The 26,721-nt window shown below is 39.0% G+C and overlaps 1 protein-coding gene across 1 annotated transcript; it reads right to left on the bottom strand.

The window, feature by feature from the left end:
* Window positions 1–19,681: 19,681 nt before the first annotated feature.
* LOC149246979 (uncharacterized) lies at window positions 19,682–26,089 on the bottom strand. Its single transcript, XM_089458088.1, has 2 exons — window positions 25,370–26,089; window positions 19,682–20,202 (listed from the first exon to the last, which is right to left on the bottom strand). Exons 1-2 carry the CDS (start codon window positions 26,049–26,051, stop codon window positions 20,015–20,017), a joined length of 870 nt encoding a protein of 289 aa, XP_089314214.1. The 5' UTR covers window positions 26,052–26,089; the 3' UTR covers window positions 19,682–20,014.
* Between the last annotated feature and the right edge of the window lie 632 nt (window positions 26,090–26,721).

Raw genomic sequence — 26,721 nt, forward strand, 5'->3', positions numbered from 1 at the left:
TAGCCATTGGACTCCTAGTACAACATCAGCACCTCCCATTGGAATGGAAAGCATTGGGCTAGTCAATACATATTCTCCCATGGATAGCTTGATATTATGGCACTTTCCAGAGCAATTTATTGTTCCTCCATTTGCAATCATCACTTGACACTCTGGTGCTGGATATAGGAAGCAATTCAATTCTTTTGCTACCCTACAATGAATAAAATTGTGGGTGCTTCCTGAATCAATCAACACTATTACCTTTTTCTTCTTGATTTGTCCTTCTATCTTGATGGTTTGAGGAGTGGTAATTCCCGCCAATGCATTACAAGATATGGTCGGATTTATTTGTTCTTCATATAGGCTTTGTTCCTGGAATATATCCTCTTCTTTTGACCTTTCTTGCTCCTTTTCTTCTTCCTCTTCACAATCTATGTAGAATAATTTCTTCTCAGCACACTTATGACCTTTTGTGTATTTGCTATCACAATTGTAACAAAGCCCTTTTGCTCTTTTTTCTTCCAATTGTTGTGGTGTCAACCTTGTAGGTTGTGGAAGACTATGGGCAACAACACTTCCATCTTTATAGTTGTGAATGGTATGCTTCCTAGTTGCCATAATTTTGCTTTCCATTTTTCTTGCTAACCTGAATGCCTTCTCTAATGAATCAGGTTCCCAAAGGCGCACATCATGTTGGATATTATCCTTTAAAGACCCTATGAACACATCAATCCTATGCTCCTCTGGAATATCTTTTATCCTTATGTTCAATTTTTGGAACTCCTCAATGTGCTCCATTATTGAACCCTTTTGTTTGAGATTATCAATTGGCTAAAAAAAGTGTTGCTTTTTGTATCCTCATAATGTGCTATCAATTCTTCCGTAAAAATTGCCCAAGTGATAAATTGTTTACGAGAACAAAGCCATTGATACCATACAAACTGATTTGGTTCCAAATATAAAGTTGCCATACGTACCTTTTGTGTGTTTTGCACATTATTGAGATCGAAGAATTGCTCCATCTGTAATATCCATGTGGCGGGATCCTTGCCATCAAACTTCCTCATATCGATTTTTGGAACATGGTGAGTCTTCGATCCAACATTAGAGTCTATGGAATCATGATTAACATTTCTTTTGTTCTCATCATGAGTTTCCTTTACTACCTTTTCACCATTAGTGACCCTTTCTTGTAGCAACTTCTTCAATTCATCCATCTTATCATCCATGCCATCAATTTTAGCGTCCATGCCATTCACCTTAGCTTCCATGCCATCCATCTTAGCTTCCATGCCGTCCATCTTAGCTTCCATGCCCTTTATCTTAGATTCCACGCCATTTATCTTAGATTCCACGCCACTTATCTTAGCTTCTGTTAGCTTTTGTGAGCGTGACATTTGTTGCACTTGTTCTTGTAATTTTGATATATCATGTAGCATTTCTTCCTCTTCTTCATGAGTCATGCTAGAGCTTTCAGGTTCCTTACTAGGTGTTTGCATTTTCTTTCCTCGGGGCATCAGTTACCGATAATAATGCTTTACTATGCCCTTTGAATTCTGTTAAACCAAGCTTACACAAAAATTTAAAAAAAAACTACACACCTTTTTTCACTTTATAGAAGCCTGATATTGAATCTGTTGTATCTCTGTAATTTCGGATCATCCAGTTCTGAAATTGCTATCTGTAGTAGCCTTCTGCGTCCTCTTTCCAATGCCACAAGTCTGAGCCAAATTGGATTCTCCAAGGAAGAGTTATGTGAAATCTCCCACAGTGACTTGCTTTTAGACTGGTTCAGTAGAGCGAACTTGTACGACGTTCCACGAGTCACTGTTTCAACCTTTGAATCTGAAACTCACCCACAAGAAACTACAGTCCGTCCTCTTTCTGTACCTTTTTACGAAATTTCAATCCGATCCTCAGAGAGAGAGTTATGACGATTTTCCCCAGGTCACCTGTTTTGAATGTAATTCAGGAGTCTGCAAAAAGGCCAAATTCCTCAGATCATATCTCCGAAAATATCGCGCTAAAAGCTCTGAAATTCGGACCCGAGGTTCAGCGCCAATTCTTCTCAAATGGGTTTTTTTTTGCGACTTCTGAAACGTCACAGAAAAAGAGTTATAGTGAAAATTCCACGATGACCTGTTTGGAGCAGCGAAACCCTAGAATCCAAAGCTCTGATACCAAATGTTATGAAACCAGCTCACAAAAAGATAGAAAAGAGAGATCCACGACTTAGAATTCAGCCTCTTCGAGGGGGCAACCTCCTTTACATTACATAAATGAACAATTCTTGGATGATACAAATGAAAATACCTCCTTTCTATATATAGGAGTCTAAGTGGTCCCAATACAATCAAAGCCTACATAACAATAATATTGTAGGGCACAACAATAACAATAGTGGGCTTCTATGTGGCACAATAGTAACAATATGGGCACTACATGGGTACATCAATATAAATAAGGGGTATAACTACAATAGTAATGGGGTAATCGCTAGTATTATAGGGACCCAACTTCAGTCCTATGTTTCTCTTTTAAGTGGAAAAACTCCTTGAAAGACATGGCCATATGAATTCCTAAGTCCAACACATCATACTCATTGATCTACTCTGAGAATGACCTCATCAAAGTTGTGAATGAGTATGTTTCTTTTGAGGGCCCATCTACAAATTAGGCATAGTGCGGCGACTAGAATGACTAGTTATAGGTGGGATATCTTGGTGGTTTGTGTGTGCATGCGTTTGGCTCCCTTCACCAGTTTTGGATCCACCTTCCCCATGATTATCCTGTCTCCCCTGGTTCTATAAATGCACACTAGCCAACTATGCTAGAATGTCCATCATAAGATTATGCTTCCTAGAAATCTCTTCCAGAGTCAACTTCTTTCCCCCCTATTCAGGTTCACCGTCATTCTTCATGGGCTTTTCATCCTAGTTATCATGCCCTCTTTCATGCTCTACCTCAATGTTTAAAAAACAGTTTGTCTCTTGACCTATACCACGTCCTCTTCTTCCTCGACCCTTGCCTCTATGAAATACTACACCATGAAAACGAGGTGGCATGACCAGTTTCTGCTCCTACAAATGGCCAATAACATGCTCTGATACCACTGTAATATTCATAAATGGAAAAAAAAAAAAAAAAAACCAAAGAAATGTACTAGGAACAACAAGATAAATAAAAATCATAGCCACAATCGATACACAATAAACACCAACAAAATATTTTGAGCCATTTTATTAATAAATTGGAACTCGGTACATAGAATGAGCTTAATGATAGATCCTAGGCTTGCTAAGCAAGCTATCCAAAAACTAGAAGAGATAAATATGACCCAGACGAGGAATGGCCCGAAACAAGAAATGCACACAACCCATTGAGTATTCTACTGCTAGTTGTTGGCTAGAACAATGATATTGCGGGGCCAAATACTTCTCGTAATGCTATGAAAATTTAGCTCCAGACTCCTCTCCAAAACCCATAAATGGTTTGGGGTGATTCCAAATGATGAGGAAGCCCTTCAAATGGCGTGAATGACTCTCTTGTTAGTGTACACATTTCTGGAAATACTGCTACTTAAGAACCCCCAAATCCCCCACTGATGAATTCTATAAGCCATATGTGGAATTATCTCCAAAAAAACCCCAAAATCTCTAGCTCCCCTAGCTTGTCAACTCACACTACACAGTGCCTATGCAGTTTGTCCCTAATAATGCATGTGCACTGCCTGAGAATGATGAAATTAACCCTCTAAATTAGCTCCAAATTTACCTAGAAATATACACCCAAATCCTCACTTCTTCGACAATGGAATTCCCCTACTAATCTTACCCATGAATTCCCCCCACAATTGCGCATTGGGTGTTTCTCTCCTCTTATACGCCCCCTAAATGCACACTACTCAATCTAGCCCAAAATCTAAACCACCGACTTTGTGGAAACCCTGTGAATCCTCAATCTACTAGCTAGGGAGACAATAAAAATTCTTTGAAACTGGCTTGGAATCTTTCTTGATACACCTTGTGATCAACAACACTATGTCCCTTCTGCTAAGGAGCTCCAAGAGATCTCAAATTCTGAAATTTAATTGACAAAAGATCCGAAAGGCAGGCCTCCGTTTAGCATTTATACTTTCTATCCCAAGCACTCTCCTTGGTGGCCCCCACTTTCCACTAATTTACACTTCCGCCCTTAAGGAGTGCATATTGCCTCCTTTTCTTGAGTGTGGAACCCATCTACCCACTTTTCCTAATTTCAAAACGCCAAAATTGTCTCCAACGCCAAAAATTACAAAATTATGCTATGCTTGGAAACTTTATTGAATAAGGTATATCATAGTAGACTTCAACATTACTGACAACAACTACCAATATTCTTCATAGTTTGTTACCATGATTTTATCTATTTTTCACTTTTAAGTGAATTTAGTTTCAAGTTTTTTATTAGGTTGTAGAATAATAAATATGGAAAGAGTTTAAGGGTTTTGATTAATTAGGGTTTGAGTCACTTGAAGTTGTTTTTAAGTGATAAATGTACAACTTTTTTTTGCACATATCACCAATGTAGCATGGAGGATAGCGCTAAACCATGCAATATTCAAGGAAGAAAGACCTAATGCATACTCTTATGCTTCTAAAGCGTTATCAATGGTTTTTGAGATGATAATAATCAGAGGTTACAATATAACAAAGTTTGATGATCTTTCGCAATTTGAAAGGGATTGGTTGAAATTAGGAAAATCTTATCATCATGCTGGACGATTCAATTTCAAGCAATCATGAGAGTAGTTGAATTTAGTTAAATTAGATCCTCACTAATTTCACTTATGGAAAAAAAAATTGGGACAATGTGTACCACTTTCTAATGTTGCTTCAAAAGGAAACCTCGGGGAGGTAGGAGTGAGAGGGGTTATCTTTTGCCTCAATGAAGAAAGGGAGATAGACTTTGCATGGGGATTAGGGGTTTCAACAAATAATCAGGCTGAATACTTGGCTCTCTAGTAAGGATTGGAATTGGCTCACTCCAAAGGTCTTCATTAACTGATGGCTTTTGGCAATTCAAAGATTGTAATGTAACAGGTGGACAAAGTTAGAGAAAATGATGAGAAGTCTTGGTACCCATCCTACATCGAATCATGCTACTATTGGAGAGGTTTGATTTGATTAATTTTTTTCAAGTCAAAAGAAATCTTAATACGACAACAGATTCATTGGCTAACCAAGGGGCATTATTAGAACAAGGCAAGTTAAAGATGATGAAGGGGCTTTGATTATAAAACCTATACCATGAAGAATCAAACTAAATATATGTTGCTCTCGTCAAACATAGGAATTAAACTTGGAATAGTTGTTAAATTTTTAGATTGTTGTAACCATGTTAAATTTTCATACTGTTCTATGTTGTATTAATTACTTTAGCCCAATTTAATACTTCAATTACAATTGTTTTCAATATCAATTAGTTTTTCGAATCATCAACAGTTATTGAAGATAGAAAAAAATGCAATGACAAAGGAGACAATCAAGACATCAACAAAAGACACCAGGTTTGGTCAAATACCAGGGAAAAACCCCACAAGGGGGGAAACCCTTTGAAATTCTATTAGATTGTCATAAAATGTTCAACAGAGAGTACAATGAGCCCAATACAATATCATCCAACAAAATATCCCAATAACATTCAGAAATATATTTTCAGCATCAATATATATTAGAGACAACTTTTCGTGTCTGCGGTCAACTGCGATCAACAGTCAAATTTCAGTCCAACTTTCCAATCGTAGGGAGGAGGAGATGTGCGAGTGACTGGGAGATTTAAGTCGCTACCTTGAGCCTGTGAGTCAGCCATTGTAGCTAAGCTTATCCTTTGACAAGCCAACAGCTATAGCCCAAAAACCCTAGAAACAGATGCGAGCTTCAAACCCTTTAATTTCGAATCTTTGCAAACTTCTTTTGTCGACCCAACCTCAGAATTGTGCGAACCAATAATGAAGAAGAGAAGAAGAAGATGCTTGGTGATGTATAAATGAGTTTGAGGTCACTTGTATTTATAGGCTTCCAAGGGTAACCAATTTACCATTAGGGTCGACCTGTCCAAATGTGCATGTGGGCTTTTCTTCATAAGTACACTTTCCCTAGTCCAAATTTGATGATCTTTGGGCCGATTTTGGTCCTCTCAAAAAGAGGAATTCAATGCAATCATCATCTCCATCAAATGGGTTTTCGAAAGAGGAATTTTTCCATAGTTTCCTTTGATACCATGTTAATTTTTCTTAGGGCTATATTGTTATTTTCTTTGATAATTGCATTTCTTCATTTACACATTAAATTCACTCCATAACATCATAAAATTATTCAGATTTACATCATTATTCAACAACATATGCAACTATGTAGAAAGAATAATATCATCATCATGAATGCATCAGAACATAAAGGAACAATAAAAGAAAAACATTCACACATAAAGACACCAGGACTGGTCGAAGACTAGGGCAAAACCCACTATGGGGAAAACCCTTTCAAATTCTTCTTATTAGATTGTCATTGAATGATTCAACAAAAGAGAGTACAATGATCAATATCTTCATCCATGCAAATATCTTACAAAAATCAACTAAACAATATCCATGAGATGAACCAAACCATGCTTATACTCAAAAACCCTAATTCAGAAGCCTGTAATGAATCGTCACTAGCTGCGGTCAACAAGCGAAAACTTCGGTCAACAAAAAAATGCAACTTTAGGTCCCAATCATAGGGAAGAAGTGGGAATGCGAGCGACTAGGAGCTTTTAGTCGCTTCTTTGAGCGTGCGAGCCAAAAACCAGTTGAATCTGTCTTTCGGTAAGCTCGTGGCTGAGAAACAAAACCCTAGAAAAATACGCGCGAGCTTCAGACCTTGCAATTTCACCTTCGAGCGAACCCATTTCTCTGTGAACCTGCCTTAGAGTTGTGCGAACGAAAACAATAAAAAGAATAGAAGAATGATCTATGATGATGTCCAAATGAGGTAGAGGTCACTTGTATTTATAGCCTTCCAAGGGTGTCAAATTTGTGTCAGGGCCGACCTGCTCAAATATGCACATGTGGGCTCATAATTCAAAAATATGCTTTCCCTTGTCCAAATCCAATGATATTTAGGTCGATTTTGGTCCTCTCGAAAATAGGAATTCAATGCAATCATCATCTCCATCAAATGGTCTATCCAAAGTGGAATTTGGCCCTAGTTTCCAATTTTAACACTCCCTCTCAACTAGGAAGAATTCCACGTGCATCATGTCATGTGTATCCGAACATCAAATCATATCTAATCTCAAGTATCTCATCATCACTTATTGTCACTATTCATCTCAATTCATCTCTTGTTTATTCCTACTTATCTCTTGATTGTCCCTACTCATATGCTAAACATTCTCAAATATAAAAGAAGAAGGATTTGATATCAGAGGGGAGCTCAATCTACCACCCTCTATCCATTAGGGAGCCACTACGACCACATAGAAACATCAACAGGGAGCCAAATCTACGACCTACATCAACATAAGAGAACCTAGCTCAATCCAGAACAACGTCGGGGAGCACATCTCAACCTAAAACCACATTGGGGAGCTCAGTCTCTAACTTGGAATCTCATGGGGAGCAAAACATCTCCCTATGAGGTGATATAGGGGAGCACATCTCAACCCATCCTATTTCTTGTCGATCTTCCCAACAATCACCCTCAAGAGTCATGTTGTAGAACACCTGCATCATAATCTGAGCTTGTGCTAGATACCTGACTTACCAAAAGGTAAGGATCACATGTCCTAAGCGTCCTCAACCCATTGGCCAGACAGGAAGGGACAATCCCAACTAGCCTGACTTGTGGGTATGATGCTAACTGAGTTATACTCTGCAAAGACCGAGATAGGTGAGAAACATCCCCGACCCTATGGTAACAAATAGGAGTGATACCCTATTTTCGATAGATCCCTCAACCCCAGGAGCCCTCCATCTCAAGTAAAATAAAATCTTAATATGACAATAGATTCATTGGCTAACCAAGGGGCATTATTAGAACAAGGCAAGTTAAATATTATAAGGGGATTTGATTATAAAACCTATACCATGAAGAATCAAACTAAATATATGTTGTTCCTGTTAGGCATAAGAATTAAACTTGTAATAAGGAGCTAAGTCTTATCACATAAATCAACCTCGCATTATATTGAAGTCGTATTAAAGATTGCAGTAATGTAGCAACTCCTAGTTGTTATGGAGAATTATGTATATGTGCATGCCTTGGCAGAGATCATCATGTTGTGTTGGGAAAAGGACAAATGGTGGAAAGCCATTGTGAATAATACACTCCATTGAGTGTGTGAGATCCTAATCTCTGCATACAAGATGCAGCTCACATCTGTGTTTTCCATGCTCTTATTGGAATTTGTCTAAGATTGTAATATTTCCATTATGGCTTCTAAACAATTGGTTTATGTAGTTCAACACGACATTAATGGTGATTGTAATGATGTTAAATCAAGGAAACAAATCCCACCAATATATATAGATCACCCGGGCAACTATGGAAATATATAATTTGGAATTCGAGCTTTAACTATGGAGTTATATAATTTGGAATTCAAGCTTCAATTTGATATTATGATTTTAAAATATAATTTTTTAAAACTAAAGCTTTCATTTTGAAATTTTGTTTTCCGTCAAATCAATCAATACGTTTAATTTATAAGTTGTTATATGAATAATGATATATAAGTTGTTTTATTAATAATGATATAGTGCATATTTAATGAGAAAATCTTCTTTCTATTAATTTTAAAAATGCATGTGAATACTTTTTTTAACATTACTATTAAGAACATTTTCAAATCAATTGTAATGAAGTAAAATCAAGGAAACAAAGCCCACCAGTATATATAGATCACCCGGGCAACTATGGAGATATATAATTTGGAATTCAAGCTTCAACTTGATATTATGATTTAAAAATATAAATTTTTAAAACTGAAGCTTTCATTTCGAAATTTTGATTTTCGTCAAATCAATCAATACGTTTAATTTATAAGTTGTTATATGCATAATGATATATAAGTTGTTATATGAATAATGATATATTGCATATTTAATGAGTAAATTTTCTTTCTATTACTTTTTTGTTGTGTAAGTTTGGCAGTGTTTTCTTTTCTATTAATCATATATAAGGCAAGTAACAAAAATATGTCCACTGGCCTCAACCTGCGCAAAGGAAACCAGGTCTGTTGGCCACCGATCAACATCATATGTTGTCCAAAACTTAAACAATTTGAGCATGTCCATCCAGGCTAAATAAGCTATTGTGTCTACTATATGTTTAAACATACTACTGTCAAAGTAAATGTTATCCGACCAGATCATTGTAACAAAACAACAAAAAATTTCATTACTTCCTAACTTCTCAACATTCAGTCATCTGACGATTCTATGGGAGTCGGGTCCTTAGCACTCGACCCTGGCATTTCATTCTGCAGTAGGCTTTGAATTTGTTTTTCCATTCGGCCTAAGCAAACATTCTGGTGGTACTGTTGCACCTGTACTGCCTGGATCTCCCTTTGAATATCTTTTAAGCTAGGCCCCTCTTGCTGGGTTTGCGGCGGATCCTCCAAATTCCTGGTTGTTGTCATTGCTTTTGCCAATAGGTTCTTCATGACCCAATAGAGTTGGATTCTCTGTTTGAAGAGAGTTTGTGTACCTAGGGTGTGTCACGAGTCTAACAACGTGGGGTTCCCAATCCTTCGTTGGAAGTGGCTATGTCGCAGCCTTGGCGTTCAATTCCGCCTCCCATGACGAAATTAGGGAATTGACCTGTGTTGTAGTTCCTCCACTGTATCATGCATGAAGTTTTGCATATTTTCCTCCCCTGTTTTCCTGCCCTTCTTTTGTTGGGTTTTGTTGGTCAAGGCCATTGATGCTTTTCTTTTGCTATTGGTATGTTTACACTTGCAGCGATGCCCTCTTTTCCTCAACCCCGACCTTCACCATTTTGCCTTTGATCAGAGTTTCCTTCAACCTTGGGAACTCCCAAACTCTTGCCTTGTCCTAGAGAAGAAGTGTCGGAGTTGAAGGGGGAAGAAGATTAGACAGAGCGCAGTTACTGAGTCGTGTTTTCGAGTTTGAGGGGTGAAACCCAATTGCCCCCCAACCCCATCATTAGTTGCCTTCATCCTTACTGTATCCAGACTTAGGTGAATTCTCTTCCTCTAGCTCACAATTCTCCCCCCGGTCCAGCCAACCCTCTGGCTCCCTTGATTAAGCCCTGCCATGACCAACTTGACAGACTCACAGGTGTTGGGACACTTAGGTATTGGGATGCAGGTGGCAGACCAGACCCTAATTGAATTGATAGACCCACTGGGTTTGGTGACCATGACTCACCATTCATGCCCCTATGGACCTTAAAATTGCCATAAAACTCGACCTTGACGGAATTGGCAAGACAGGTTGGTAAAGGGCGTGCCCAGGATTGATAAAATTCCCTCCCTCCGGCTTTTCATTCTACCCCTGACCCTGCCCGGTCTCTGGCTCCAAGAATTTAACCACACTGTTGCATTTTTGGCAGTCGCACAGGGGTTAGGGTCCCCCGAATTCCCTTTCATGCCCCACTGAGCTAAAGGTTTTCCTAGAAGCCGAATAGTGGCCGATAGGTCAGACACCTCGGTTTTAGAAGGCCTCGACTCCCCATTCCTAACTCGTTGGACCAAAAGATCACTCAAAGACCAGACAATACCAGATTGAACAAACATATAGGTAGTTTGAACCCCGCATTCCCCATTCTTCAGTATCTATCCCAAAAAATTTATGCGCAACCACATGCTATTAGGGCTGCCTCGGTCCCATCCAGGTCTTAGACACTTGGTTTTGACGAATGCAGGAGGGAAATTTATAACCCGAGTGCCAAGAGCAAACCCAAACCCTCCATGCATGCCCCTTTTAGCCAACAAATTACCATATAACACTGAAATTAAAATGTCAGGCATCAACAATAGTGAACTAAACCAAATTCCACTAGAAACATGCAGAACCATCACCAATCTTTGCCAATCTAGCGTCCTTTCTTGCAACATAAGCTCCATATCTAGAACAAGGAGGTCCTGAAATACGTACCAGTGTCCCCGTCTAGCCTAAGCGTTGGTGGCGTCTTCCTGCTAGTGGCGATGATCTCTCCTTCCACAGGCAAGTTCCACCACCCTGCTACCAGTCTCGTCTCCCGCGGGCAAGCTCCTCCACAGACCGTGCATGCAAACTATGGCGCCCCTCGCCACCTTTCTTACTTGTATAACTCCTTGTTTCACTGTTTTCCTTCCCAAGCCAGCTGCCACTTGTGGCCATCCTCTCCAGGTTCTTAATATCATGCGCGTGTGGAGTCCTTGGGTGGTCCGCGCACCTGCGCTGTCCTCCTTCCTCTTACACATGTCAACGATCCACATGGAGATCTCCTATCGCGTCACACCCTGATCGGGGTCCCTGTCTTTCTCTAGACTCTCCCTCAGAGCCTCCATGCCTTCTGCCTGGTTTGTCTCGTTCCCAGAGATGTCTAGGTTCTTTCCCAAGTTACCGCATCCCCAGTTTTCCAGGAAATCGACTGCGACATTCCCTAAGCGACGTACATGTGTCGTGATGAGGTATGCTATATCGTGGATGAGGTCTCCTATTTCCTGAACTAACCTCGTTGTTCTCCAACTCTTACTTATTTATCCCAGGGTGTACCTTGTTGTAGCTTTTTAACAGTTTCTATCACTAGGATGAAGTCTCCTTCCACCACAAGTGTTTGTATTCTTTCCCTTCTTGCAATTACCAATCCATATTTGATTTCATTGAATTCTGCCTCATTATTGCTTGCAATTCCACACACTGATGTGAACAACCAAACTACTCGACCCTGGTGATCTTTGAATATACCTCCAAATCCGACTTCACCAGGATTTCCTTTGGACGCTCCATCGAAGTTCAATTTTTTGAATTCCTTAGGAGGGCATGTGAAGTATGAAGGGGATTGAATGGCAAGGGTTTTAATTTCCATGAATTGGGCATTAGCATTTGCAAAGACAAGTTGAGCATTGTCAGGATTCGACCTTCCTGAGGTGGTGCTTCCCAATCCTCTGGATACCATTTCTCTTCTAGAATGGTTTCACGGATGTTTTGGTTAATAGTCTTCCAGATCTCCACTACAATCTTTTTTCGTCTTTGAATACCCTCTAGTTCCTTTCTTTCCACACCACCCAAAGGAGAAATCATATAGAAATGTCCCAGGCTCGGTTGAGAATGGGGCTCTTGTATATGTTCTTTCTCCAATTTTCCATTGTTGCCTTGACGCTTAAGCAATCTCGGTCTGAATGGCCAAAGAGAGTTTCATGATTCTGCCACAGTTGGTTGCTAAAGGGACATGAGGTTAGGAGATGCTCCATCATTTCCATTTGTGCCTCGCACATACTGCAAGCTGTAGGTCCTTGAACACCTTGTTTTTGTAATTAGTCCCACGTAAAAGTTCGGCGGTGGTGAACCAATCAAAGGAAGAAGGCTACCTTCGGCCATAATTGTCCCATCCATATTCTTCCCCAGATGGGTAGACAATATTGTTGTTGGTGTTCTTCTTTCAGTTGATATCCCTCATATATTGTAAACATACCTTTATTCTTATATCCCCATTTGATGATATATGTGCCTTCGGAGATCATTAGTCTTCTGGAATTTACCTCCTCATCATTTGTTTCCCATTGGGGGGAGTCTGGGGCATTGGGCCAATGTTGTCTCCTTTTCCACTCTCTCCAGGTGGATCTGGCATCCGCATCCCATAATTTATTCATAGTCAGGTTTGCTAGTCCGTTTGTGAATAGGAATATCTCCGCAAGGTCTTATCGACTGAAGAGTTTTTCCCTCTGTTGCCAAGCATCCTGCCAGAACCTTTTTGTGTCTCCCCCCCCATCTCCCAGAAACCGTGGTTCCTTATCAGATCTCGCTTTTCCGCTGCTAGGTTCCATATGGTCGATCCCCTTGTTATTTCTTGTGTTCTCAATCTCCTTTCCATCGACATTGGCGTTCTGTATTTCCTTTCCCAAATTAAATGCCATAGGTCATTTCCTCCCTGGATCCATCTCCACCATAGCTTTGCTCCCATGCCCTGGTTTAGAGAATAGCGATCCTTGAGACCCAAACCCCTTGCTAATCTGGGCTTGATTAACCTGTTCCAAGAAAAGAGGGTCCATTTCTTGGCTTTTTGTGTCCCTTGCCATAGGAATTTCCTAAAGATATTTTTCATTTCAGTGCATGTTTTTTTGGGCGTAGCTAGACCTGAGAGCTAGTAGATGGGGATCGATTGCAACACCGCTTTCAAAAGGATAACTTTGCTTGCCATATTGAGGGCTCAAAGGTCCAGTTCTGAAGACGGTCTTGGATTCAGTGGAGGAAATCCTTCCAGTTTGACACTCGGAGGGAGTTGAAGCTAACGGGGATACCCAAATATTTTGAGGGACGGGTGCCTATTCGAAAGCCCATAATTCTAGGTAGGAAAGCTTGTGATTGAACAACAATATTGAAGAAAAAAATATCTGACTTTTCTTTATTAATCAGAGTTCCTGAGGCGTTCATGAAGTCTTGTAGGATAGACAGGGGAGACCTTGCTGCTCTGAGGGTAGCTTGGCAAAACATCATGATGTCATCAACAAACTGTTGATGTGTTAAGGGGAGATCATTCCCCCACATGCACAATCCTTTAAATTTCCCTTCTTGAGCCTTTGCTTTAACATATCGCTCCATGCCTTCCACTGCTAAGATCAACAAGAAAGGGGAAATCATGTCACCTTGTCTAAGCCTTCGAGTGGCATCGAAATTTTTAGTGGGGGCTCCATTGAGGAGGAGAGAGAACACTAGGGTGGATATAAGGGAGGAAATCTAGTGGGGGTCAAAGCCAAAGGCTTGCAGAATACGCAATAGGTAGGTCTAGCTCAGGTGGCCATAGGCTTTAGATAGGTCCAACTTAATCACCATGCCTTTTGATTTGAGGCTTTTGAGGGAGTGGATGGCTTCTTGAGCTATTACTGTGTCATCTAGTATTTGGCGACGTTTGACAAAGCCAGTCTGCTCTGGGGAGACTAGCGTCGGGAGGATTGGTTTAAGCTGATTTACCATAATGGTTTAGAGGATTTTGTATATGACGTTACATAAGGCTATAAGCTTGAATCCCCGAGGATCTTCAGAGTGATCAGATTTAGGAATTAAAGCTATGAAGGTAGAGTTGAGGGTTGGATGTACCTTTCTCATCCTTCTGGATTCTTCTACCACCTCTAGGATGTCGTTACCCAGAATTGGCCAAGCTGCTTGAAAGAATTCTGTTGTGAATCCATTCGGCCCCAGTGCTTTGTTTTTTGCTAGTCCTTTGACCACCTCCTCCACCTCTTCCAATGTGACAACTCTCATGAGTGTCAGGTTTTGATCTATGCTAACTAGTTGGGGTATATGCCTGGTTATCCGGTCAATAGCTTTTGATCTATCAGGGAGCGGTTCTGACAAGATATTTTGGAAGTGGTTAACCAACAGATCTTCCATATCTTCACACTGTACCAATCGTTTTCCTCATGGGTCTATAAGTGGGAATATTCAATTATATTTCCTATGTTGTATCATGCCTTTCTCGAAGAAGTGAATGTTTTTTCTCCCACCCGGAGTCATTGAACCCTCAATTTTTGCTTCCATGGAATCTCTTCTTATTTCCTCCTTTCCTCAGTCCCAGTCAAAACCTTGCCCTCTTCCTCTACTAAGGAGCCCGAGCAGCCGTTTGTTATCATTTGTTGTTGGACTTGTTCCTGATTGTGCTAGATGTTGCCAAATTCTTCTTTGTTCCATTTCTTGATCTTTCTTTTGAGCTTTGTTAGACATAGCTGGAATGTATGCATAACATGTCTCCCATGTTCAGCACTTGAGGTCCACCAGTGCTTCACTTTGTCATGAAAGGAGGCATCGTGCAACCAAAAGGCTTCAAACTGAAAAGGCTGGTTTCGTTGCCCCTGTTTCAAGTTTACTTCCAGCGGAATAGGCCAATGGTCGGAGCCCAGGCATGGTAGAATAGAGGCTTCATAGTAAACATCTCTGTTAATCAAACATTTGGTTGCCAAGCACTGATCCAACGTTGAGGCCACTTGATGAGCTACTCCCCTTCTATTATTCCAAGCGTGTGTTCCATTAATGGTTGGGATGTCAACCAACTACAAGTTCGTTTGCATGTCCCAGAACAGTGCCATTTCCGGTTCTTCTCTTCTTATCCCTCCTTTTTTCTTTGCAAGTGATGTTATCAAGTTGAAGTCTCCCCCTATCAACCATAATTTTTCTGTATGCATTTGAACGAAGCTTTCCTTCTCCCCTGGAGTGTGAGGGCCATATACCACTGAGACAAGAACCCAATCCTTGGTTCAAATGTTGCGAAAACACCCTGACACGATGCATGGCATACCTATCCAATAGTCTACCATTACCTCCGCGAGATTCCACATTATAGTGATAACTCCTAGTGCTACTACTTCATATTTGGGTTTGATTCTTTTGAATATATCCTCTATTTCCTCCCCTGATACCTTAGTTTCCTGGAGAAGCACGATCTGTGGCTTCTCCTTTTTCAATCGGTCTTGTAAGTATCTCTGCTTGCCTCGACTATTGAGGCCCCTCACATTCCAAGAGATAACTATCATTGGGACACTGTGTTGTTGGAATGTCGTTGAGAGCAAAATTACCCCTTTTGTATTAACCAACTTCTCTCCCATTATTTGTATTGACTCCTGCAAGTTTCTCTGTCCCCTTTTCTTCCCCCCGTTTGCTTCGGATATGTTGCTCCTATGAGTTGTCCAGTTGCATGCCTAGTTCCTCCACTAGATCTACTTGTCTTTGCCCTTGGTTAGCCATATTGTTGGAATGTTAGCCATATAAATCTTTCATCTAGGTGCCTCCATTCGTTCAGGAGTCTTTGCAAAACCACTTCCTTTGTCCTCAACTCCTCCCTGGGGACATCGACTTCCATTTCAGTGAGATCTATTGGTTTTTACTCCTCTTTCTCTGTCAAATATATTTGGGCTTTCCTCTTTGGTGTGGTCATAGATTTGGCCGATTCACTTCCCCTATCCCATTCCAGATTTTCTAGTAGTTCAATCTCTTTTAAGGTTTCCACTTCCTCTTGTTGCACCTCATCTTTGTTATTGTTTGCCCTTTGCTTTTGGTTATTGGATCTTGGGTTCTACTGCGTCCTCGTGTTCTTCTTTTTGTTAGTAACCTCTTTGAACCCCTCATTAATTTCTTGTGGGGGGTTCAATTCCTACTCCACCTTTAGCTCTTCCAGGCAAAACTGGTTCAACGAACATGCTTTGTATAGGTGGCCATACTCATGACACCGGCGGCAACGAAACCGTATGTGCTCATAATCAAAGGTTTGTTGCCAAATCTCTTCCTAGTACTCTAGTTCCACTAATTCAGGGATGGGCTTCGATATATTCATATAGACACATATGCAGGCATAGGAGGTGTATCTTTCCCTACGAGTAGATTCTGCTATTTTCACAAATCTGCCAATTGAGTTGCCAATACCTTCCAATATTTCCAGATCCCAAAAATCCATTGAAAGACCGAAGAGACAAGCCCAAACAAGAGCCACCAGAAATTGCTCCATGTCTGGGTTATAACATTCCTCCTAGTATCACATGAAGAGAACTGCATTATGGTAGAAATATGGGCCATTTTTCGAAAACCCTTTCCTTATCTTGCAGGTTCAAAATTACAATAAAGAATCCTCTGGCCCCCAATTTTAGTTCTATATGACCTTTTGGCTGCCATTTCTGTTGTATCCATTTTATCAAATCCTTCTTCGTCGGCCATATTCCAATAAATTTGCATATCATCGCATGGTCCTTTATGTAGCTGCGATATTTCTCCAATTTATTCATTGGGATCACTAAGTGGGGCTTCTCTATTGCACAAGGCAAGCATTGCCCATCGCTTTGTACCTACCATTGGGCTCCAAGGACGAGACCAACACTAGGGCCAACAGATTCAGGGGGACTGGACTGGTGGAAAGTTTTTCTGATTGATCGACCAGCAGCTACACTACGATAGGAGGAGATGTCCCTCCCCCCGTCGAGGGCTTATATCTCCCTTGTAAGATACAGGCCTCGCGTATCCATGCAAGGCCTTCAAGGTTTGTCAGCATTCGACAAGGTCAACAAACCCTAGCTTGCAGTGATTGATGAGCGTCGCAGAGCTTCTTAATTCTCTCTCTATTACTTTAACAAATGCATGTGAATAATTTTTTTAACATTCCTATTAAGAACATTTTGTTACATGAATAATGATATATTGCATATTTAATGAGTAAATCTTCTTTCTATTTACTTTAAAAAATGCATGTGAATAATTTTTTTAACATTACTATTACGAACATTTTCAAATGATTTTTTGAGAAAAAATATTTTATATAAGAGAAAAGGATAAGGTTATTCATGCAACCTTTTTGGACATGAGAAATCTTATTTCTTATCAATTATAATCCATTGTTACGTGGTGTTTTTTTCAAAATAGGGAGCGATTTTCGCTTTATGAAGGTCATGTGCAGTAAGTTGTATATATAAAATAATATGTTTATATCCGTAAAGGTTTTGTATACACAATAATATGTCATCCTGGAAATGAGTTATCTTCTTGACTTCACGATTAAGACACCATGAACCTTAAAAAGAAGCAAGAGGAAGCAGAGAGCCTTGGCCATTTTTTGTCCAAATGGACACCATGAACATTAAAAAGAAGCAAGAGGAAACAAAGAGAGAGAGCCTTGGCCATTTTTTGTCCAAATGGACACCATGAACATTAAAAAGAAGCAAGAGGAAACAAAGAGAGCCTTGGCCATTTTTTGTCCTAGATGCACCAGGAAGCATTCTAAGAACGAATGTCCATTGAACTGTATTGAAATTTGTTCGGTCTGTGAAGAAAATCACTCCACAGACAAGTGCCCTTCTTTAACCAGTCTCAAAGCTATATATCAAAAGCGCTGAAGGGGTCATTGAATAGCTTTGCTACATTAACCAAAGGAGACCTCCTGGGCCTAAATCATACCAAGAGGGCATGCAAAGGTCATCCCATGCATATTACAACCTCAACCAAACCATAGCTATACCTTCTTGGGGTTCCCTACTCATCATTCCTGGTCTACACCCCCTCCTTGGTCCTATGCATCTCAATATCATTCCCAGCCAACGAACCATTCATTTCAACCCTACGCTCCACCACAACCTTAGTGGAATACACCACTCCAGGGGTCAAGGCCCCAATACAACAATGCTCCAACTCTATTGCCTCCACCACCTACCCAACCACAACTCCTACACTCTGCTCCACCCAAAAAACTCCAGATGCTTGCCTAGCCAAATCCGACCCTGAACAATAGGCAGGCTCAGCGAGTGTACGGCGGAAAGACATCATATCCATCTTATGTTGTGAAAATCCAAGAGATTAACCTGAGATCTGGGAGAGTTCTCTCGGATAACCAACCTCTCCCTCCACCTAGGGAGATTGAGGAAGAAAGAGAGGAGAGCAATCTTAAAGTAAATCCCCCATTTCCTAAGAGATTAGCCCAACCACTCTAGCCTACCCCAAAAGAGACTAAATTTCTGAGAGAATTGAAAAACCTGTGTAAAGATCCCCCTTCTCCAAGCAATAAAAGATGTTCCCATTTACAATAAGTTGATTAAGGAGAAATGCTTCAACCATCCAAGGAGGCGAAAAAGGGATGCCCCTACCATTAATGTCATTGGGCAACTGTCCAGTAACTTAAAGCTTCCCTATCTTGTAAATTGTTTAACCATAAAAAGGGTTAAATAATGATTATGATTATTTTCTCTTGGCAAAGATTATTATCTTGTAAATTGTTTAACCATAAAAAGGGTTAAATAATGATTATGATTATTTTCTCTTGGCAAAGATTATTATGCTAATTTCCTCATAAAAGGGAATAAAGTAATGATTATTTCCTCATGTAAACGGAAATAAAGTTGTAATCTTGTCAAAATCCATAAATATGTTAAATGTTCGTGATGGTGGTTGATCCAATTTGGGATCAAGATTTCAAAACCCAGGTTGAAAGTGAGAAAAACTTGTATTCTGATTTCTCTCCCTGGTTTTCATAAAATGGTGAACACAAGAAGCTTGGTATCACATATAAATTAGTCAACAAATCAAATTATGTTGCTTGAAAGGATAAAATGCAAAATATTTTGGGCGATGATAATGTTTCGGGCATTATTAATTATAAATGCAATAATTTGTAAGTGCACCACTAACTGCACAAACACTCTTCACTGGTGATCAATTACTATTATTGTTACTGATATTTAAAAACATGTAATGTAATTAGTATATACAAGAACATTACATTTGGCAACACTCCAAAATAATGGGTTTCACAATTCAACTCTGATTTCGTCTCAATGTATCTCTCTTTGTTTTTTCGTTCTGTAATATGGCTCAGAAACTTCCCTTCAAACTCTAACCTCTAGATTTGAGATTAAAATCTGCATATTGCTACATTTTCATTTAAAGGCAGAACCAGAATATTCACAATTGCTAGTATTTTGTCCTCCCATCCAACTGGATTCCATCATCTGTAGATATTCAAGCATCACATGGGGGATAAAATTGATTCCCTAGACTGTTCAAGATGAGAACAATTAGCTACAAACTCCCAACAGTTTAGAAAAAATCTGTTAGCCGATAACAATAATAGATCTCAAATCCTTCTGTCAGTGCTGTAAATTAGAGAAGAGTTGCGATGTACTTAAAAATTTACAATTTTCCGATTTCTGCTCGGAGGATCCAGCTTCATTAGGAAAGTGTATAAGAAGAGAAAGAACCAACCTCTATTAATATAAAAAACTAGGGATGGATTATGCATTAACAATATAGAAGAGAAAGAACTAGGCTCTATTAATATAAAAAATCGTTCTGATGCCATGCTGTTCAATCCAAACTTCATCTTCGATTCTGATATCCAGAATTGTAGTATGGTGCACGACTTTGACGAAATGCATCAGCCTTTCCCCTGGAATCATCTGCACTTGAGAATAACAATTTCCTAGCCCGTTCCCTTTCTTCTTGTTCTCTCTTCAATCGTTCTTCCCTGAGTTCTTGCAGTGACTTTTTCTTTTGTGAGCTTTCACCTATTTCCATAATCAACATGAAAAATATGTCAATACTCCACTATATGAATAAGAGAACTGCCATTGCATTGTTTTTCTAATACAAAGATTTGGCAATTTGAATCGAATGGGTTTTCACTGAAACAAATTACAACAGCAACCTAATCTTCAAATCAGTACGATAAAACCAAGAACTCAACTATAGTTAGTTACAATAATTAATGTTAAAATGCCTCGGAAAAAAAATTGGGTACAATTTTTTGTTAAAATTGTTCAAATCCATATTACAAACAAATGCATTGAAATATCACAATGTCTAAACAAAGAAACGTGTAAGATTGTAATTTGTACTTCAAAAACTGATTGCAACTGGCATATACATCACAATTGATATGCATTGCAAAACAAAAGTAATTATGGTAAGTACCAATAGAACAGGTGTAATAACATTCACACGAGGGCTTGAATCCTACCCTGAAAAAAGTGATGTGAGTTACAATTCTGTACTTCAATGGCATGTAAGTAACAAGCCAGACTGAAACAAAAACGGGCTATAGATGTTAACCACGGAAATTTGTAGTTTACAAAATTCATTTGAAAGATGGCAATAAATGTCGATGCACTAGATCAATGAAGTGCAAAACAAAGAAGCTGAGAGAAATTATATTTTGCTCCTGACAATTCTATGTATTTGGAGTGGCACTTATTCATGCAAATAAAGGTATTGCTATTGAATGACAAATGCTTCTTTATATGTTTGCAAGTTCTCTTACAGCTATAATTCCTCTATTAAAGCCCAATGAGTTTGCTCAACAAGTTATTAACTTATTATCAATATTGCTGGGCATGTAGCTAGTTCTGTGCCAGCAGGTGCCCACTTCAAATACCCATGAGTTAGACGCAGAAAGTCGAAAGCAACGTGTTTAGAAGATATGTCATCCACAAATGTGGCAAAGCGTCTGTTGAGTTTCCCACAAGGTTGAGTTCAGAAAGTATACAATAGATTTGTAGCAGACAAAATGAGAATTAAGAGCATACTAAAATATTAGCTACTTTTATCTCAAAACTCTAATATAAGGTAATTACATATAGATACATATATAATTTACATAGAAAGATATTGTATCTTCTCAAAGAATATTATATAAAAAAGCATATACCCCCACACATAAATCCAACAAAGCAGATTCTGAGTTAAAACAGATCACAGATCTATGGTGGTTTTATTATTGTGTATGTATCTCACACGGCAATTAAAGCGGCCTAAGCAGGAATAGAGTTCACAATCCTCTGGGCAGATTTATCATTCCCTTCCATACCCTTTTTAATTTCTCATTTCCAGGAACATGTATCATCAATGCTATTGAGATTCAGTAATTAGTTTTATAATTGTGTATGTATCTCACATATGTGGCAATTAAATTAACCAAAAACAGAAATGGGGTTCACATTCCTCTGGCCAAATTTATCATCGCTTCCATACCTCCTTGAGTTCCCTGTGAGATCATCGACGCTACTGGGATTCAGTAATTGGTTTAATTGCCAGATATGCGAGATCATCGACGCTACTGGGATTCAGTAATTGGTTTTATTATTGTGTATGGATCTATTTTGGTTCAGGATTTATTTTGATGGACTTACCTCTGTGGTGTATCTGTTCATCATATAATTTACTTTGACAATATATAATCTCTTACAATAATTTGGACAACCAGAGGATTGCGAACCCTGTTCTTCTTTGGCTAATTTAATTGCCAGATATGTGAGATGTGTAATGTCTGTGCTCAATGCTGAGCTGTGACACAGGACATTTAAATATATATGAAAAAGATACTCATGATTGAGCTGTGACACATGGCATTTAAATATATAACGAAAACAAAAAAAAATACATGAAAAAAAAAATTAAACAACCAATATAACAAATAAAACAACCAAAAAAAAATACTCATGGCAAATATTATATGTGTGTGGGGAGTGGCGGGCATGAGGATCCTGAAAATTCACCCTTAACTACACTCCAAGATTCTTAACAATTTGATCATTTAAGGGTGGTAGGAATGGCTAACAGGGGGATCCTCACTGATCCCGGAAGAAAATTGAACTGTCCTATGCTTAGAGACCGGGTACATTATCCCACAACCAGGCAGAAGCTTACATGCTGCTCCTTTCATGTCTTAAGGAACCACAATTGTCAAGCTGATTAGCTTGCTAACAAAGCAATATGCTTAGAGATTGAGAACATTATCCCACCATATGCTTAGAGATTGAGAACATTTTCCCACTACTAGACAGAAGCTTTACTCGCTGCTCCGAACAATATCCCACAACCAGGCAGAAGCTTACTTGCTGCTCCTTTTTTGATGTCTTAAGGAACCACAATTGTCAAGCTGATTCACTTCCTAACGAAGCAATATGCTTAGAGATTGGGAACATTATCCCGCAACCATGTAAAAGCTTACTCGCTGCTCCTTTTTCCAGGTCTTAAGGAATCACAATTGTCAAGCTGATTCACTTGGTATTGCTAACAAAGCAATATGCTTAAAGATTGGGAACATTATCCTACAATCAGGCAGAAGCTTACTCGCTGTTCCTTTTTCTATGGCTTACGGAACCACAATTGTCAAGCTGATTCACTTGCTACCAAAGCAAAATAAAGCTTAAACAAGCTGATTTACTTGCTAACAAAGCAATAAAGCTTAAACAAGGGAAGCTTTAAGTTACTGGTCAATTAACTATCCAACCAGGCAAAAGCTTACTCGCTGCTCCTTTTTCCAGGTCTTAAGGAATCACAATTGTCAAGCTGATTCACTTGCCATGGCTAACAAAGCAATATGCTTAGAGATTGGGAACATTATCCTACAACCAGGCAGAATCTTACTCGCTGTTCCTTTTTCTATGGCTTACAGAACCACAATTGTCAAGCTGATTCACTTGCTAACAAAGCAAAATAAAGCTTAAACAAGCTGATACACTCGCTAACAAGTCAATAAAGCTTAACCAAAGGAAGCTTTAAGTTACTGGTCAATTAACTATCCAAACTATACCTTAATTATACCCTCGTGAATTTAATTACAAGTACCTCACACAAGCCATGTGTGCAAGCCAACCCACCAAGGCAGAGCAATAAACACTCGAGACTCACTGCTCCCTCAGACATGTTCTTGTATGTGGAGACAATGAGTAATAAAAGCGCAGTTTCAATTCAACCAGGGCAAGGTGGGATTATGGCCATTTCGACCTCAATCCAGTGGCAGGAAGGCAGTCAGCTCAGATTGGATTCCTCGTTGAATTTCAGGTTGGTGATTGGCCTTGTTTCCTCTGTGTGCTCTTCTTTTGCTGAGATTGGGTAGTTCTCAAATTCTCAAAATCCGGCTGCAAGTAAATATGCTTTTTCTGGTTATGGTTTTCCTGGTTCTAATTTCGACTTTCTGAGGATTGAAGTCTTCGGTATTACACTCCGGTCCCTGTTTTCTGGCTGTGTGCAATTCTATTTGATTGATCATTGTAAGAATTCAGTCGCAGCAGCCAGGCTGCAGCTGGCAATAGTATTTTCCAACTTGATCTCTCTTTGATGCATTTCGTCTATAAACTAAGAGCAATTGCTCACCCACCAAATATCTTGTGTTAATGGGAGCAATGATGCACACATTCGCATCAGGATAAAATTGACGAGAAAATATTGGAAAAAATCAGCAAACATCGGTTAAATTAAGATGCCATCAAAATATCCGTAAAAATCAGCTAGGCCAAAAAAAAAATCACAATTTCACGATAAAATCAAGATGTTTGCAACAACTGTATCTTCAGAGAGTGCAATTATTTTTATTCTACCTGTTGGTCATGGCTCTGAGTCCCATTTGCATGTCAACTGTACCCTGATGAACTGTGAAGAATATCCTTAATATTACAATGGGAGGTGGGGTAAAGAGTGCAATTATTTTTCTTCTACCCGTAGGTCATGACTCCAAGTCTCATTTGCATGTCAACTGGTGCAGTACCCTGATGAACTGTGAAGAATATCCTTAATATTACATTGGTTCAGGCGGGGGATTTGTCATCTCTTTATCCCACAAACAGAAGCACAATCGAATAGTTTGAACTTTGGATCATCAGGACTTGCAGGAGCTAAGAAGGATTTTAAGAACTGTGTGGTTCAGCCAACTGAACATCCATTCTTATTTTCATTTCCCAATTTCATGATTATGAACAGCAATTTAGCTTTCAAATCACAGATATTATGAGTACATTACTGCAAGCTAACCAAAAGTTGGCAATCCTTGAGGCTGAGTACAATTTTTTTTTTTTAATTTGATGGAGAATCTGAACAAATATGCACAATCAATGGCTTCTCATCAAATTGGCAGATGTCAGGACAACGTGAACATAAACAAGAGGATACGGTAATACAGATGATTGAAGACAAGGAAATTGGTAAACAGGATCCAGCACACTGACCGGCTTGGAAGATGTGGCTACTCATCATACCTTCATTTAGCTTATATTATTTGAAGTCATGGAAGATGCAGTTGGGTCTATCCTTGGAAGATGTGTCTACTCATCATACCTTCATTTAGCTTATATTATTTGAAGTCATGGAAGATGCAGTTGGATCTATCTCAGGTAGTTGGGAAGAAGAATTGATATCCTCTCCACCAAAGTTTCAATTCTCACAAGTGAGATAATGAGGTTCGTTGTAATGGATTCTAGCTGAAGTTTGTTGTAATGGATTCAAAAATTGAAATATGTATATTCCTCGTGGAATATAAAAATATTTATCATGAATAAATAAACCAAAAATTAAAGATAAAATAAAATCAGCAGCAGTAAAACTTGCAAACCAGAGGACATTTGAAAACACTGTTTTGATTTTGTTGTGTGCAAACAATTTAAATCACGAAGATATTATGTATGTTAAAAATCGTTGTTAGATTAACTACAACCATTTTTAGATAATAAAATTTCCTAAATATATGTGAAAAAAACATCATGATGGTGGGAAAAAACCCTATACATTCTTTTGCGCAAAAATTGCATATAATGTAACACAGCTCAGCATTGAGACATCCGATTCTATAAAAAAATTGCGCAAAAATTGCATAGATAATTTAATCATCTCCTCGGACTACAGGAAATATGGAAACTGACCAAAGAAAAAGCAACGTAAAATTTTCGAAAAGTAATTTACCAGTTTTCCCTGATGAATCCCTATGGTTTGATCTCCTTTCCTCGGAAGGAACGTATACCTTTACCTCGTCCAGCCAATTCTTGGAAAGATACCACGGCTTCTTCACATCTTTGCCTGCAACGCCATACCCTAGTCTGTATGTTTCGTCTTCCGGCAACGGAACCCTAACGCTCTCTTTTTCCTCCTTTCTACTCTTCTTTTCAGGTCGACGGTCGTCTTTACGGTTCCTTTCAGTGTCTTTCCGGCCATAATCTTTCTGGTTCTTTCCACCGTCTCTCTGGCCATCATCTTTCCGTTTCCTGTCACTGTCTTTCCGGCCGGATTCTTCCCCCGCATTGCCATCCATCTGAAATCCATTCCAGCCCTCGAATAAATTGATATGATTAGAATCCCGATCCAGGGTTTGGGGTTGGTTAGATTCCTCTGGGAGGGTTGCGACGGCATCGTTGGTAGGACGGGTTAGATCGGGGGCCGATTCGAAACTGGGCGGGAGATTTTTTCGCTTGGCCTGACGGAGAATTTCTATACGGAATTCGGCGTCTCGTCTTCTGGCATCCTCCTGCTTGAGCTGCTCCTCTCGGGCAGCAGCTTCTTCGTCGCAGCGAACCTTCTCTCTGTTGTCGTAGTTGTAGACATTCCAGCTCTTCTGTGGGAGAATGTTCAGACCGCCGTGGCCTCCCATTTTCGCTGATACAACGATCACAATGAAAGTATTGAGTTAAATACTCCAACTCTTAAAAAAATTATTTTATTTTTTAGTTGAAATTTCGCCAACGTGAGTGTGTTAATATGGTTATAACGTGTCGTGAACAACTAGGAAATTTTTTTGGCCAAGGGAATAAGAAAATGATTGAATGGTAAAAGAAGAAAAAGTAGGGAATTAATAGTTTAATAGATTATTTTAGTGTCGTAGACATTAAATATTATTTCATTTTATATATGGTTTATTTTTTTTATTATTTTTGTAATTACTACAATATTGTTAGGGATGAGATTTTTGTGATCTATATTGTAGATAAATGTCTTTCGGATTAGGTTTAAGACTTTTGTGATTTATATTATAGATAAATGTCTTTCGATTAATCACATCATTAAGATTTGGTCAAGGTTTAACCAATTAATGTGGTTCATCCTCATGACAAGATGTTTTGTATTTTGTAGTGTAATGTCAATATGTGTAAGTAACTTATAATATTTTACATAATACATTTACATGTTTAATAAAGAAAGTTAACCTCAAAATTTAACTAAAAATTTAAATTAATACAAAAAAGACACACCATTAACTACAATATAATGTCCCATTTCTTAATAAAAACAAAAAGTGAAGACATTAAAATCTAAAAACACAT

This window comes from Pinus tabuliformis, chromosome 7, assembly GCF_031772625.1.
Source record: "Pinus tabuliformis cultivar Carrire ecotype Pingquan chromosome 7, CPIR1, whole genome shotgun sequence".
Lineage (NCBI taxonomy): Eukaryota > Viridiplantae > Streptophyta > Pinopsida > Pinales > Pinaceae > Pinus > Pinus tabuliformis.